This window comes from Carex rostrata, chromosome 5 (genome assembly GCF_964058835.1).
Source record: "Carex rostrata chromosome 5, lpCarRost1.2, whole genome shotgun sequence".
In the NCBI taxonomy this organism is placed as follows: domain Eukaryota; kingdom Viridiplantae; phylum Streptophyta; class Magnoliopsida; order Poales; family Cyperaceae; genus Carex; species Carex rostrata.
The window spans coordinates 6093123-6108296 of record NC_135922.1 but is presented as its reverse complement, the minus strand read 5'-3'; the positions used below and the strand labels follow the sequence as shown (position 1 = coordinate 6108296).

Here is a 15174-nt window from a genome sequence, read left to right as displayed (position 1 = left end):
CCAAGGTTCATTATTTTACAAAACTTCACATCCGCATAAACTATAGTTTGCATTACTGATAAAAATAAAATAAGTCAAAATTATGACTACATTCTCTTAAAAAAAACAGTGACCACAAGTACAACTATTTTTTAATTTAAGCCAGAAATCAGCAAAGAAGGTCATTATATTTATATATAGATATGGTAGGATCTTACATAAAAGCTTTTTACTAGTAATTTTATATACTATTTTTATTTCAGAAGGCTAGCATGCATGGATTGACACTTATACAGAGAGTTATATACTTTTGTAATATGTATTCATGTATTTACTAATTAAATCTCAAAGGATTAAAGGAACAAACTAGTAGAATGTGTGTTTCTTACATATACGAAGTTGTTGGTAAATTATACAGGTTTCATTAAGCCCATACAATACCTAACATAGCAAGGATTCACTCTTTGATTTATACCGGTTTCACATACCTTCTGTTTACTTATAATGGGTTTAGCATGTAAACTGCATGTACCACTAGTGTGGTTCTTGAAAAATACCAGTGATGTTGCTCTTGTAATATTTTATGTGGTCTTTGAAATATTCACTTGTAACATGTAATGCACTGAACACTTGTTCAATAAAAAAAAAATGCACAATAGTTGTCATTAACTCATACCTTTCTCTTAGGGTGTACTCTAGAAGTCTGTCACGCAGAGGAAGGGGACGGGGGAGGAAGGAAGGGAAACGCAGTCGTTTTACTCCGTCTACACCTCGAATCGGGGGTTACGAATTTCGCAACTTTCTACACTTAATTTCCCCCCTGCTACAGTGCCGTCTCCCCTCCTCTCCTCTCCAATCTCTTCGTTTCTGGAGCAAGTAAACAACGCGGGCAGCAGCGGGTTGAGCGCGTCTCCCCTCCCCTCCCTTTAATGAGGGACTTCTACCCCGACTGGAGCACACCCTTAACAACTTACCAAAAAATTTGAGGGAGTAAACGGGGAGTGGGATTGAGGGGAAAAGAGAAAAAAATGGGACTCACAATGACATTTTGTTAATAATTTTTAGAGAGGGTTATTTTGTTTGTTGGTTTGAAAAGTAAGAGTATTTTATAAAATTTCCCGTTAGATAACATAGAGAGGTTTAGTTTATACAGTCTAAAATACCTCATAAGAAAAGAATTGATTATACAGCCTAGAAAAAATATAGATGTCAATTCGCACAACTCATTTGTATATTGATATAATAAATGAGTATACATTTTAAGATGTATACAAAAATTTCGAAATAATATTTACAAGTGAGTTCATGACCGAACCTACAAAAATATTTCCTGGAATTTTCTTTTAGCCACCGACCTCCTCTTATCTCCTATTGCGGATTATGAAACCCCCTCAAAATGACCCGCTTCATTTTACTTCACAAATTTGTATGCACCGAATACGCGGCATTCTTTCCATTTTTTCCCTATAAACTGCTTTCTGCTGCTCTAAATTTCTGCCCTCCTTACGAAAAACAAGAAGTCCATACTCTGAGGTAGCACAAATTTCTGTTTATATATTAACCGTCCGATCAGAATCCTGGATTTAATAGTCGTGGAGATTCTGATTAAACGGTCCAGATCTAAACACAAATATTCTGTTACCTTAGGTGATATGAATTCCTAAAACAATATCTTGACATAGTTACTCCTTTCCCACAGATTTTCATTTTTTTTATAAAGCTGCTTTCTGCTGCTGTAAATTTCTTTCCCCCTTCACCAAAAACAAGAAAGTCCAGCCTCTGAGGTAAAACGATATTTTTTGTTTCTATTATAACCGTCCGATCAGAATTGTGGACTTCAATAGTCGTGCATATTCTAATTTAACGGTCCGGATCTAAACAAAAATATTCTGTTACCTCAGGTGATATGGATTCAAAAAAAAAATCTCGAGATGGTTCTCCTTTCCCTCACTTTATCCCACCATCTCTCTCTCTCTCTCCCTCTCCCTCTCTGAGACCCTAATCAACTGTTGTTGCGAGATGCTTGATCCTTCAAATCGCCATCGATGATACCTCGTGCTCCGACGACTCATCGATCGAGCTTGATGGAGTCGGTGTCGCACCAGCTCCACTCATGGAAGCCATTCCAGCTGCATCAAACCCTAACTGCAGAGGGGCATCCTTCCAAACCCTACCTCTTCCCCACCAAAAAGCCGTGCCGCTCCGATCGGTCCACTGCTCCTTCGGCTATCCCTGATCCGGCGATCGATCTGTCCAGACTGAGCCTCAGAGACGAGAATAACCTGCCTAGTAGACCCCGAGATGATCCTTTGTTCGTTCAAGGTAAGAAATCACTTTCCTGGATGTAGTTTATTGGTTGATTTGGTTCGATTAGTTGAAAGTAGATTTTCTTTTCATGAATTTCTCTTTTGCAGGTATAAATATTAGAGACAATTAAATTACCAGGCCGGATGTATAATGAAAATTTCTTGTTAATTAGGTTTATATCTGAGTTCTTATTTTTTTTTGCATATAAGCAGGGTTTAAATTAAAATTTGAAGTAACACTATCAGTTTGTGGGAGTTCAAATTAAATTTTGAAGTAAAATCATCACAGTTTGTGGGGGTTTAAATTAAAATTTGAGTTCAAACACTCTTTTTTTGAGATTGAAATTGAACACTTTCTCATATATATATAGTGAAGCATAGTCACTATAAAATCATCCCTTCAAAATTCTCTCTTCCTTTGGTAGGGATATACTAATTCTGAATCCAGAAAATGGTTAGAATCTGAGTTTTTTGTTTTTGTTTTTGCATATAAGCAGGGTTTAAATTAAAATTTGAACTCAAATTTTTAATTTCTGGGAGTACATGGAGTTGGACCAGTTTCTCATATATATAGTGAAGTCTAGCCACTAGAAACCTTCCTCTGATAGGGGTATGCAAATTCTGTATCCAGAAACTGGTAATTAGTATGCTGTTATTGTTAATTCAATTTTTAAATATTTTGCAAATTCAGTAATAAGTGGGGATAAACATTGGAATTCCAAGTTTGATTTGGAACTGAAGAAAAAAATTGGATTGGTTGAAAGAGGATAATCTCAAATTTTATTCATTCCAAAATTTCCTTGGAACTCAATGATTTCCTTTTATTCTAACTAGGAACCAAACAAGAGCAGGAATTGAGATCTTTATTACTCATTTCTTAAACGGGGGAATTTCATGTATACCCTCAAGAACTTTGAAATTGCGTATTCCCCCTCTAAAGTTCATAATATCATATTTACCCTTCTAAATTCCAAAAACCAACAAATTTACCCATTTTATTGTCTTTCGATTAAAACTTATTTTAAATTCATAAAATACCCATTTTACCCTTCATTAGAAAAAAAATGTCAGCCTTATAATTTGCTGGTTTCTGATGGCAAATGGGTAATTTCTCTACTCCTGTAAATGTCACTATGTACATGTCGTCTGATATTACCTGCATCACAGATGGCTACAAGAGGTGGTTTGCACGGAAGCGTCGTCGCCGTGGGTCCCGCTCGGTCTCTGGCATGAGCAGTGATCGCAGCACGACACATGTCACACTCACATGCACTGCAGCTACTTGCTCTGATTCTAGTGGGGAACTCATGAGCTGGGGTTCTGATTTCAGTGAAATCCGAATCCCGAGGCATAGAGAAGGGAGGGGAGACAACTCGGGTCTTAGTTTTACAGCAGAGAAGGAAGGGGCTGGGTCTGGTTCTGCATTAGTGGGTACTGGTGGAGCGGGTCAAGAGAAAGACCCGTTACAGGGAAATGAATCTGGGTATGGAAGTGAACCGGGGTATAGAGGCGATGCGGAACTTGGGTATGGAGATGAATTTGATGAAGATGATGAGTTTGATGCTAGGCATTTGCTGTTCTGGGGCGATCACCGGATCAGAGGCATATACTGTCATAACTTGTTTAATCATCAAAGTAAAATTTTCATTTTTATTATCAAATTTGTTTGTCTAATTATGAAAGTAACTTTTGTTTCCCAGATGGACATCAAAGGGGAATAGAAGGCGAGAATAAAATAGGAGAACTGAAGAGTCACCACCGGAATAGGCGTAAAAAGATAATTATGTGATGATCTCTTAAAAATTTTACTGGAACTATCTTACTACATTGGTATTACTACTATCATGTCACCATGTTAGTTGGTATTCTATATGGATAAGTGTATTTATGGTAATTTTATAGTGTATTTTTGCAACTGTAACTAGATTGACAGTCTATAATTGTGAAGTAGCAAGAGAGATGTATTGACAGTCTATAACTAGATTGCCTCTCAAAAAAAAAAAAAGAGATGTATTGTAAATTCCATTGTACTATTTGATTAGTGGATTGTTTGTATTTGAATTTATTCTCTTGTAAGGTTTTGAAGTTAAAAAAAAAACTGTTAGGAGGTAAAATTACACTTTTTAAGGTTTTTGAGTTAAGAAATCAAATTCAGTACAAAGCAAAATATTAAGGAACCAGAATATGTCAGTGGGTTCCACAAATCAGGCAGTACCAATCATTATACTGCTTATAGGGCGAAAGCATGCCAATGGGTAAATGTTTTTAACAGAGGAAATTTAGATTCATGCAGCGCACTAACCATATGCAGTGTTGTTTTAATTCTATACTCCGTGAGCTGCATAGAGTAAAACTTGATCTGTTAAGCTCTTTACACATCGTTTAATCCAAACCATTCAGTTATTTGAGTGGCTTAAATTTATTAACTGTACTTCATCAAATGTACTTCATCAAATACCATGGGAGGATAAGGATTCCCTCTCCATAGTAAACAAACATTTTGACTTAGGTCTTGCTCCCCACCACCACTTAATAAAAAACATTTTGCCAAGTTGCGGCGGAGCAGTAGGCAAAGAAGAGCTTCAACCACTTCTTTTCCAGCTGGTCTCCAATATATTTTTGGTCTCAATTCTCAAGGTAATTTCCAAGCTTCTTCAGTTTCTGTTGTTTTTTTTAAGTTTTTATCTTGTATGAGGTTTAATTGGTATATATTAATTTTAGTTACCATAGATGTACGTACTAATATCACAACTATACTCATACTGATATCCGTAAACATATATTCCGTTTATTAAGACAAAAAAGGAAGTATGAAATAAAAAAAAAGAGCAAATTTGGTATCAGTAAAAATGATGCACCTTTTTATACACTAGGTTGCCAAGCATGAGTAGTAAATTTAATTAAATTTACATATCAGTTGGATTCAGTTGGTTGAGGGTCCTAATTCGAATTTGGCTACATTCCATAGAATTCTACATCTATTACTAAATGAAGTGAAAAGCAAATTTTTGAACTAAATTTATTTCCAATTTACTATATAGATATGATGGACATGATAGAATAAACATGCAGTGAATGTAATCTTCAAGTTCGCTAAAAGTTCAAGAGACACGTGATGGCTGAAGCTGTGGTGGGGTCTTTGCTCCTAAAAATTGGTTCTTCTTTAGTGATTGAACCAGTCAAATCTACTTGCTCATTCCTAAATAGCGAAGCATGGGATATGCGTAACTTCTTCAATGAGATGAAATATATCCAAGCAGAATTAGAGAACATCCGAGGGTTCCTACATGAAGCAGAGAGGTTTAGTGAGACACCTGCTAACATAACAAATTTCATCCGGGAAATAAGAATGGTTGCTTTTGATATTGAAGATATTGTAGATCAGTTCACATACAAGCTATATGAACAGATAAACAGAGGGGTTTTAGTGAAAACTATCAAGAGAGTTGTGCATGTCAAGACTTGGTACAAGCTCACCATAATGCTTAGAACCATAAAAACTCTAACTTGTGGAAATCCAGAACAGAAAAAACCGATATGAAACTTGTAGTATAGTAAAAAGAGGAGAAACCCAAGAAGTTGGGAGATGGAGAACAGCAGAATATGAACATTTTAAAATGGAAGGCGATCTTACAGGAATCGATGAAAATAAGAAAAAGCTTATGGACATGTTGAGCGATGAAGAAAGTAAACATAGTGTAATTTCGGTGTGGGGGATGGGTGGGGTGGGGAAGACCACTCTTGTTACTCTTGCTTACAAAATGGTAAAAAAATCATTTGGTGGATGTGCTTGGATCACAGTATCTCAAACCTGGCAAAGGGATCAATTATTGAGAAAGATGTTGCAGGAATTGCATAGAGAGGACCAAAATGGAATTGACAACATGGATTTTCGGAGTTTGGTTATAAAAATTCAAAACTATTTGCAAAGTAAAAGGTGCTTGCTTATCCTAGATGATGTGTGGAGTACTGATTTATGGTATTGTATAAGGGACATAGTCATACTCCCTGAAGGTAATGCTGCCCGAATCATTTTAACAACAAGGAACCGAGAAGTAGCATTATTGGCCCCAGAACAACAAATCATGGAGATTATCCCACTTAAGAAGCACCATTCATGGGATCTTTTCTGTAAAACCGTATTTAAGAAAAACAATACCAACACTTGCCCACAAGAATTAACTATGTGGGCGAGAAAAATTGTAGAAAGGTGTGGGGGTCTTCCCCTTGCTATTTTAGCCATAGGAGGCGTTATGGCGTGCAAGGAACAAACAGAGAGGGAACGGAAGAGAATGTGGGAAGACCTTGAGCATGAACTAGCATTTAATCCAAATATCGAATATGTATATAAGATTTAACAACTAAGCTTTTCAGATCTTTCTTGTAATCTCAAAAATTGCTTGCTTTACTTTGGCACTTTTCCAGAAGATTATGAGATCTATGTAAGTTTTCTAACCAACCGGTGGATTGCAGAGGGATTTGTTGAGATAAGTGGAAGAAGAACACAAGAAGACATAGCAGAGGACTACCTGAATGAACTTGTTAGTCGGTGCTTGTTGCATGTAGTTAAGAGAGAACTAAATGGAGAAGAGGTTGGAAGAGTAGCAACTTGTAGAATGCACGATATTATTCATAGCATGGTTGCTTCAAAATCAAAAGAGGAAGAATTTTGTGTGGTCCATGGCAGTTCGACACGCTCACCTAGAGGCAGAGTACGCTGAGTGTCTATTCAAAATTGTAATCTTGAATATGCAAGAAACAATGAATACTCTCTTCGTTCAATATTTACCTTCAACAGTAAAATTAGTCTTGACTCACTATACAGAATGCTAAGATCTTCCAAATTGTTACGTGTTTTGGATTTATCCGGCACCTCTATAAAAAAATTACCAGAAGAGGTATTTCACTTATTCAACTTGCATTATTTGGGGTTGAGCAATACTGGAATAAAAGAGCTCCCAAAAGCAATTGGAAGACTACAAAACTTACAGTACTTGAATGCTATGGGAACTAATATTATAGAACTTCCGAATGAGTTAACAAAGTTACGAAGACTGAGAGTACTGCTCGTGACTAGTGGTATTCCTCGAGTTCAAGATGGAAATTATTTTTATAATGGGGTAATGCCACCCAATCAGATATGGCAGCTAAAGAATTTACGAGTTGTGGGATTTATCAAAGCAACTGATGAAATGGTAAGAAATTTGGAAACTTTAACAAAGTTAACAAGGTTAAATATCTCGGAAATAAGAAGCGAGTGCTGTGAGGACTTATTTACTGCCACAAGTAAATCCAATCATCTTGAGGAGCTCTTTGTTCAGGCAAAAAATGGGGAAATACTGCCATTGCAAGCTCTCAATACATCAGCATCAGTTATAACTTTCTCCGGGCAGCTGGAAAGAAGTTCAGTACCTCAGTTTTCCAGGTCACTACAATATCATAATAGCATTAGAAAATTGGAGTTGTACAATAGTGGGTTGGATGGAAATTCTTTCTCCTGTCTTCAACAGATACGTAGCTTGACAAACCTTTGTCTTATTTGGGCCTACGAGGGGAATGAGTTGTGCTTTCATGAGATGTCCTTTCTTATGCTTCGAGAACTTCAGGTAAAGGAAGCCTCCCACCTTGAGCACATTGAAATAAAAAAGGGGGCAGTGCCAAACCTGGAAGATTTATTCATTTCCGACTGTCCTGGACCAAAGGAGCTTCCTCGAGGAATCGAGTACCTATCAAAACTTAAACTTTTTGTATGGGGTAATCCAGATGGTACTTTAGTGGAGAGAGCTCAAAGGGAAATGACAGAGGAACAAGTATGTGAGGACCGCATGAGAATTCTCAGGTTGATCAGGTTTTCATAGGCTGCACATTTACAAGGTATTCTTTAGGACATTCCAGCAATTTTCTTAATTCCATGCATCTTTTCATTCCTCTGTTTCTATATATGATTCTTTCCCTTGGTTATATATATACACTTGTTATTATTATTACATATATGTTTAGAAATAGTATTTCGATCATACTCAGAGACATGGACTATATCAGGCTTGCAGGATCATGGTTCCAAATTAATTTAATTGATAATTTTTGGATTAATTATGTTTTTTGAGAAACCAATTTTTCAATAGTTCATGGAAGTTAGAAGGATAAGCATATATCTATTCTGATGAACGGTGTTACCACAACCATGCTAATTAAAGATGTTTATTATTAATTATTTAGGAAGAAACGAATTAAGTAGTATTTTCTTTCTTTCTTATTTATTAATTTATTACTTATTGTTATGATATTAATTTTTCTTAAAGAGGTGGAATCAATTGAAGGCGGTTCCGATGACTCTTGAGTCGGATTCTGATGACTAAAGGAGTCTCCTTTAGCTTCCTTAGCCGCTTAATTTTGACGAATATTGGTTCCTTATCACGGATTAAGATAACATCCTTAAGTCTCCTTTTCTTCAGATTTTAATCTCATACACCTTACTTAAGGCGCCCTTCTTCCTTTAGCTTTCTTTAGTTATCTTAATTCTCTGTTTCTTCCTTTAGCTTATCAAATAATCTCTCCTTAGCGCGGATTAATAATTAATCTCCCATGTGTTGCTAAATAACCCTTAACGTGGATTAATATTTAAGTTCACAAATCAAATTCGGTACCAAGCAAAATATTAAGGAACTGATGTGATTTTTACTACACAAGTAATAAATCCTAAATTGCACTCAATTTGGTTGCAAGTGTACAACCTTATCGAGGAGTACTTAGGGATCGTCTCCACAGGGACAAGTCGGAATATTAACTCTAACCTAACAATTTAATGTAGTAAAAGAAAGTAAAAGAAAGTAAAGAGGTTTTTGTTTGTTCAATTGGTTGGTTTGATTGCGATTAAATTAAATTAAACTAAAGTCTTAAGGCGAAATTCGGTTTTTAACAAGAATGAGAAATTAGGGTTTCTTAGGGTTCCTATCCACTAGTGTTACGACTAATTGGTTTATTAAATTTGTTCTTTTATTTATGAAGGCACAGTTGGGTGTTGTAGGTACAAAGGGATATCTCTATATTAATACCATCTTTCGATTAGAATAAACGTCACCTCTCGGTACTTGGTTACTCTAATCTAAAGTCATTAAGTTCTTACTGTCCCAATAAATCTAGAAAACTATCTTTCACCTCTCGGTACTTGGCACAATTCTCTAAACTATTAGGTAAAGCCCGTATAAGACACGCGTCACCTCTCGGTACTTAGCCTATCAAATACCCTATTCCTTATGATCTGGACCTAATATTCAATTTCTCAATTGCAAATACCAAATCCTAGGGTTTCATGTGATTTCGATTAAGTCCTCACAATCAATTAAAATAAAGAATAGATCATAACAAAGAACAAGAATATATAGAATAAAACCAATTAAATCATAACAAAAGTTTCAAGTACAACCCTAATCAACCCTAGAAAAGCCTTTAGCCAGTCATGGCTAAAGCACAAATGAAATCAAAAGAATAAAAGAGTTCCAAAGGAAAGAAAATGATAAAACCGGTTGATCGATTTTGCTCCCTTCTTCCTTCTTCTCTCTTCCTTGTTTTTCCTTACTTTTCCTTGTTCAAAACATAGAAATTCTGCCTAAAAAACGTCCCTAATATGTTCTACAAGTTCCTATTTATACCCCCCTCTAAAACCTAGAAATAACCAACCAAAAATAGCAAATTCGGGCTCTGAACCGACCTAATTGCGGGCCGCAATGTACTGTAGCAGTTAACAGACTGCGTAGAAAAATTCTGAAGAGGTCCTTGCGGGCCGCAATAAAAGTCCTTGCGGGTCGCAATACATTCATTTTATATTCTCAGGTTGTAGATCTTCTCGTTAGCTTTTCAAAAAGTGGTCACAAGCCTAAATCGGAGTTACGAGTCAAAAGTTATGGCCGTTTTAAGTTCAGACTCTATTTTTGGCTGACTGCTACAGTGCATTGCGGGCCGCAATAACTGTGCTGTAAATGAAGAGGCTCTGACTTGTTTGGTTGCGGGCCGCAATAACTCTATTTCGGGCCGCAATAAATGTTGGCAGAAGCTCATTTCTTCGTGCTAACTCACCCGTTTTGCTTCGTTAAGGTCCAAACACTTGATTACCTGTAAAACAAACATAACTAGAGCAGTAACTTGAACTTTTGGACATTTCTAACCTAATTAAACCTAATTTAAACTAATTTAACCAAAACTTGGCTTAATTTACATACCTAACCCTAGGTTTAAATAAATACAATTTTGGCTTATCAAATTCCCCCAAGCTTGAACATTGCTTGCCCTCAAGCAACATCTAAACTCGGAACTCTAATTTAACCCTATATCAAGTATGTCTTTCAATCGAAAAATTTGTATGATCTTGCCAAAATTTAAAAATCTCAACGTAAATTTTGTACAAATTTAAAGTGCAACCCTTGGCTAATCATGCTTCACCCCACAATTCAATTACTCTAACTTTTATTTCCCTAAAGATTTAGAATTTGTAAACTTCGGATATCTAAATTTGTTACAAAAAATGCATTCCTATTTGCGAAAATTCTTTTTAAAAATCCCCCAAGCTTGAATCAAACTTAGGTTAGAAAATCGCGGACTTCGTGTGTTGATATATGCAAAATTTTATTTTTCTTTTGTTGACACTATAAATCTTTATCCTTAGAACAAAACCGGCTAGTTATAGGTAGCTAATCCATACCCAACCGTTTTAATTCAAAAGTGCATTCGCATGCTCTTGGTTCAACCCTTCCATGACACGAACCTACATGGTTAGTGCAAACCCGGTCACTTTATCGGGCAAACTAGCGGAGCAAAGTGTCGATGACTCATTGCTATAAGTACGTCATGTCGCCGTAACATAAGCAAATGAAGTCTTTCTTTTCTAAAAATTTTCAACTTGACTATTTTTCAACATTTTTACAAAATATCATGAATACACACATCCTTAAGCATTAAATCATACCTATGGATATCCCGATCTTTCTAAATTCGTTTTTCCCAAAAAAGTTGCATTTTCAAAAAAATAAATTTAAATCCATAAATTTCCAATTTCTTAAACCTTTATTTCCACAAAGTTTTTCGCCAAAGTATGTGGTTATTTCAAATTATTCCAAGGGTATTACTAAAAACTCGTTAAAATTCGCATCAAAATTTCTAATTTTTTTGACAATCACTCAAATTTATCAAAAATTTTATTTTTTGCCAAGTTTTAACACAAAAAATTAAACATGATTTTATACTTTATGCATTTTCGAACAATTAAGTCCAATTATGCAAGACTCTATTTTTCATAACCCCGTAAAACGTCTTGACAAATTTGCAATTTCAATCATTCAAGTTCAAAATCACAAATCCTACTCATGGTCAAGTAAAAACAAGGTTATAAATCCTAAAATTTTTCGAAAAAAACTGAAAAAATAAACATGCATGCAAGATACAGTTTCTTCTCATACCCCCAAGCTTAAATTAAGTATTGTCCCCAATGCTTTAATCTAAAACTAAAAAGTAAATAGAAAGAAATATGAAATATTAAGTTGTGTGAAGAACCGTCATAGAGGCGGAGAGATGGCGGTTCAAGTAGAGGGAAGGAACGAGAAGGACTTGGGTTGCCTCCCAAGAAGCGCTTGGTTTTAGGTCGGGGCTTGACCTTCTTCTTCTTTCTCCTTTTCTTGTAATTTCTTATCAAATTAATGTATTTTTTCTTCGAGTACCAAGATGGGTTCATCTTGTTGGATTCTCGTGCCTTGTCGGTTTTCTCATTCTTAAGCCTACCAGGAAAATGTGCAAATTTGTGAGGAGGAATATAGAGAGGTACCTGTGCACTTACCTTTGGCAGCTCATCTTGAGATGGTTTTGCTTGCTTGGCAGGGTAGCTTGGTACAATTGGTGTAGCTTCCTTTGAGGCGGAATCCTCTTGTGTGGAGATGTGCTCATCATTGCTTCGTGTCTCTTCACCTTGCGGCTGCACATAGTCATCCGTTGGCATGGGTGGATCCTCATATTGCATACCGCTGCGAAGCACGTGCCTAACTGCCTTGACATCCCTGGGATTGTTATCAGGTTTTGGTGGAAGGGTGCCTAGTTGGCGGGAGAATTGTGTAGCTTGTTGTGCAACTTGGTTTTCAAGCATTTTATTTTGGGTTGCCAACATGTCTACCTTTTTGGTCAATTCATCAAACTTTTGGTTTTGACTTGTCATGAATGCCTCCATCATCAATTCAAGATTGGATTTTGGTTGTGCATTAGAACTATACCCTTGGTTACCATAACCTTGATTTGGTCTATTAAAGTTTGAATTACCTTGGTTATTTTGGTTACCTTGGGTTGGTTGGTCATTTTGTCTCCACGAAAAGTTTGGATGATTTCGCCAACCGGGGTTATAAGTATTGGAGTAAGGATTGTTATTTGGTGTAAAATTACCTTGGTTAATTGCATTAACTTCCTCAAAACTACCCCAATTACCTACACCACAATTAATTGCTAGATGATCGGTATTACCACAGATTGAATAAGGAAGAGGAGAATAATTGTTTACTGAATTTACGCTCATTTGATCAATTTTGCGATTCAAAGCGGCAATTTCTGCAGCCAATTTTGGGTTCGAATTCACCTCCTTCATTCCCCGCTGCAGGATGATCGGTGTCTCCCTAGGGTTGTGCCATTGGCTTTGGTTGAGAGCCATGTCATCCACCAACTTGTATCCGTCTGCAGATTTCAACCTAAAAAAAAAAAAAAAAAAAAAAAAAATGAAAGAGAAAGAAAGCAAAAGGGAATTAAACAATTACTAACTAAATTACTTAGGTTTGATCTAAAATTCACCGTTGTCCCCGGCAACGGCGCCAAAAACTTGATGTGATTTTTACTACACAAGTAATAAATCCTAAATTGCACTCAATTTGGTTGCAAGTGTACAACCTTATCGAGGAGTACTTAGGGATCGTCTCCACAGGGACAAGTCGGAATATTAACTCTAACCTAACAATTTAATGTAGTAAAAGAAAGTAAAAGAAAGTAAAGAGGTTTTTGTTTGTTCAATTGGTTGGTTTGATTGCGATTAAATTAAATTAAACTAAAGTCTTAAGGCGAAATTCGGTTTTTAACAAGAATGAGAAATTAGGGTTTCTTAGGGTTCCTATCCACTAGTGTTACGACTAATTGGTTTATTAAATTTGTTCTTTTATTTATGAAGGCACAGTTGGGTGTTGTAGGTACAAAGGGATATCTCTATATTAATACCATCTTTCGATTAGAATAAACGTCACCTCTCGGTACTTGGTTACTCTAATCTAAAGTCATTAAGTTCTTACTGTCCCAATAAATCTAGAAAACTATCTTTCACCTCTCGGTACTTGGCACAATTCTCTAAACTATTAGGTAAAGCCCGTATAAGACACGCGTCACCTCTCGGTACTTAGCCTATCAAATACCCTATTCCTTATGATCTGGACCTAATATTCAATTTCTCAATTGCAAATACCAAATCCTAGGGTTTCATGTGATTTCGATTAAGTCCTCACAATCAATTAAAATAAAGAATAGATCATAACAAAGAACAAGAATATATAGAATAAAACCAATTAAATCATAACAAAAGTTTCAAGTACAACCCTAATCAACCCTAGAAAAGCCTTTAGCCAGTCATGGCTAAAGCACAAATGAAATCAAAAGAATAAAAGAGTTCCAAAGGAAAGAAAATGATAAAACCGGTTGATCGATTTTGCTCCCTTCTTCCTTCTTCTCTCTTCCTTGTTTTTCCTTACTTTTCCTTGTTCAAAACATAGAAATTCTGCCTAAAAAACGTCCCTAATATGTTCTACAAGTTCCTATTTATACCCCCCTCTAAAACCTAGAAATAACCAACCAAAAATAGCAAATTCGGGCTCTGAACCGACCTAATTGCGGGCCGCAATGTACTGTAGCAGTTAACAGACTGCGTAGAAAAATTCTGAAGAGGTCCTTGCGGGCCGCAATAAAAGTCCTTGCGGGTCGCAATACATTCATTTTATATTCTCAGGTTGTAGATCTTCTCGTTAGCTTTTCAAAAAGTGGTCACAAGCCTAAATCGGAGTTACGAGTCAAAAGTTATGGCCGTTTTAAGTTCAGACTCTATTTTTGGCTGACTGCTACAGTGCATTGCGGGCCGCAATAACTGTGCTGTAAATGAAGAGGCTCTGACTTGTTTGGTTGCGGGCCGCAATAACTCTATTTCGGGCCGCAATAAATGTTGGCAGAAGCTCATTTCTTCGTGCTAACTCACCCGTTTTGCTTCGTTAAGGTCCAAACACTTGATTACCTGTAAAACAAACATAACTAGAGCAGTAACTTGAACTTTTGGACATTTCTAACCTAATTAAACCTAATTTAAACTAATTTAACCAAAACTTGGCTTAATTTACATACCTAACCCTAGGTTTAAATAAATACAATTTTGGCTTATCAGGAACCAGAATATGTCAGTGGGGTCCACAAATCAAGCAGTACCAATCATTATACAATTTTACAGGGAGAAAACATGCAAATAGGTAAATATTTTAACAGATTAGTTTTAGCTTCATGCAGCGCACAACATATGCAGTGTTGTTTTAATTCTATACTCCGTGCGCTGCATGATGCAAAATTGATCTGTTAAAATCTTTACCCCATGCCAATTGGAACCCGTATCCTCTCAGGTATTGCACAATTATTGCAGAGGATCACTTACTTTACGGTTTGAGATTAAATCTCAACCGGCTTGGGATTCGGGTCATTGTAGGGGGCCCCATTTTTGGGCTTTGAGATTCGTGCCAATTTGAAAAGTACGGTTCAGATCTAGTAATTGTAAAAGATTCCCTTATCAGATATTGGAGAGGATGTGAATTCTGCCAATTGCACATCCCTGCTAATGGTTTGC

At 36.3% G+C, this 15174-nt stretch overlaps 2 protein-coding genes and 1 pseudogene across 4 annotated transcripts; all 3 read left to right on the top strand.

Annotated features, from left to right (window-relative positions):
- Nucleotides 1–1917: 1917 nt before the first annotated feature.
- On the top strand, nt 1918–4348 carry LOC144554005 (LYR motif protein). 2 transcript variants are annotated; one of them, XM_078302181.1, is made up of 4 exons: nt 1989–2301; nt 2783–2922; nt 3453–3887; nt 3986–4348. In XM_078302181.1, the coding sequence occupies exons 2-4, from the start codon at nt 2898–2900 to the stop codon at nt 4072–4074; spliced, it is 549 nt and encodes a 182-aa protein (XP_078158307.1). In that variant the 5' UTR covers nt 1989–2301; nt 2783–2897; the 3' UTR covers nt 4075–4348. The 2 variants fall into 2 exon arrangements, with proteins under 2 accessions (XP_078158306.1, XP_078158307.1); XM_078302180.1 differs by lacking the exon at nt 2783–2922 and having other exon boundaries at nt 1918–2301.
- A 431-nt stretch (nt 4349–4779) lies between these two features.
- Nucleotides 4780–6650, top strand: LOC144554810 (disease resistance protein RPM1-like). Of its 2 annotated transcripts, none has more exons than XM_078303161.1 (2): nt 4780–4922; nt 5358–6650. In XM_078303161.1, exon 2 carries the CDS (start codon nt 5903–5905, stop codon nt 6641–6643), a length of 741 nt encoding a protein of 246 aa, XP_078159287.1. In that variant the 5' UTR covers nt 4780–4922; nt 5358–5902; the 3' UTR covers nt 6644–6650. The 2 variants fall into 2 exon arrangements, with proteins under 2 accessions (XP_078159287.1, XP_078159286.1); XM_078303160.1 differs by having other exon boundaries at nt 5327–6650.
- Nucleotides 6644–8143, top strand: LOC144553766 (disease resistance protein RPM1-like; annotated as a pseudogene).
- Nucleotides 8144–15174: the final 7031 nt, after the last annotated feature.

What these genes read in the sequence shown, in the direction of transcription:
- LOC144554005 (XM_078302180.1), top strand. Translation starts at nt 2,025, where the DNA reads ATGATACCTCGTGCTCCGACGACTCATCGATCGAGCTTGATGGAGTCG. An exon ending in TGATCCTTTGTTCGTTCAAG is followed by an intron (nt 2,302 to 3,452) that starts GTAAGAAATCAC and finishes CCTGCATCACAG; the next exon opens with ATGGCTACAAGAGGTGGTTT. An exon ending in GGGCGATCACCGGATCAGAG is followed by an intron (nt 3,888 to 3,985) that starts GCATATACTGTC and finishes TTTGTTTCCCAG; the next exon opens with ATGGACATCAAAGGGGAATA.
- LOC144554810 (XM_078303161.1), top strand. Translation starts at nt 5,903, where the DNA reads ATGGAAGGCGATCTTACAGGAATCGATGAAAATAAGAAAAAGCTTATG.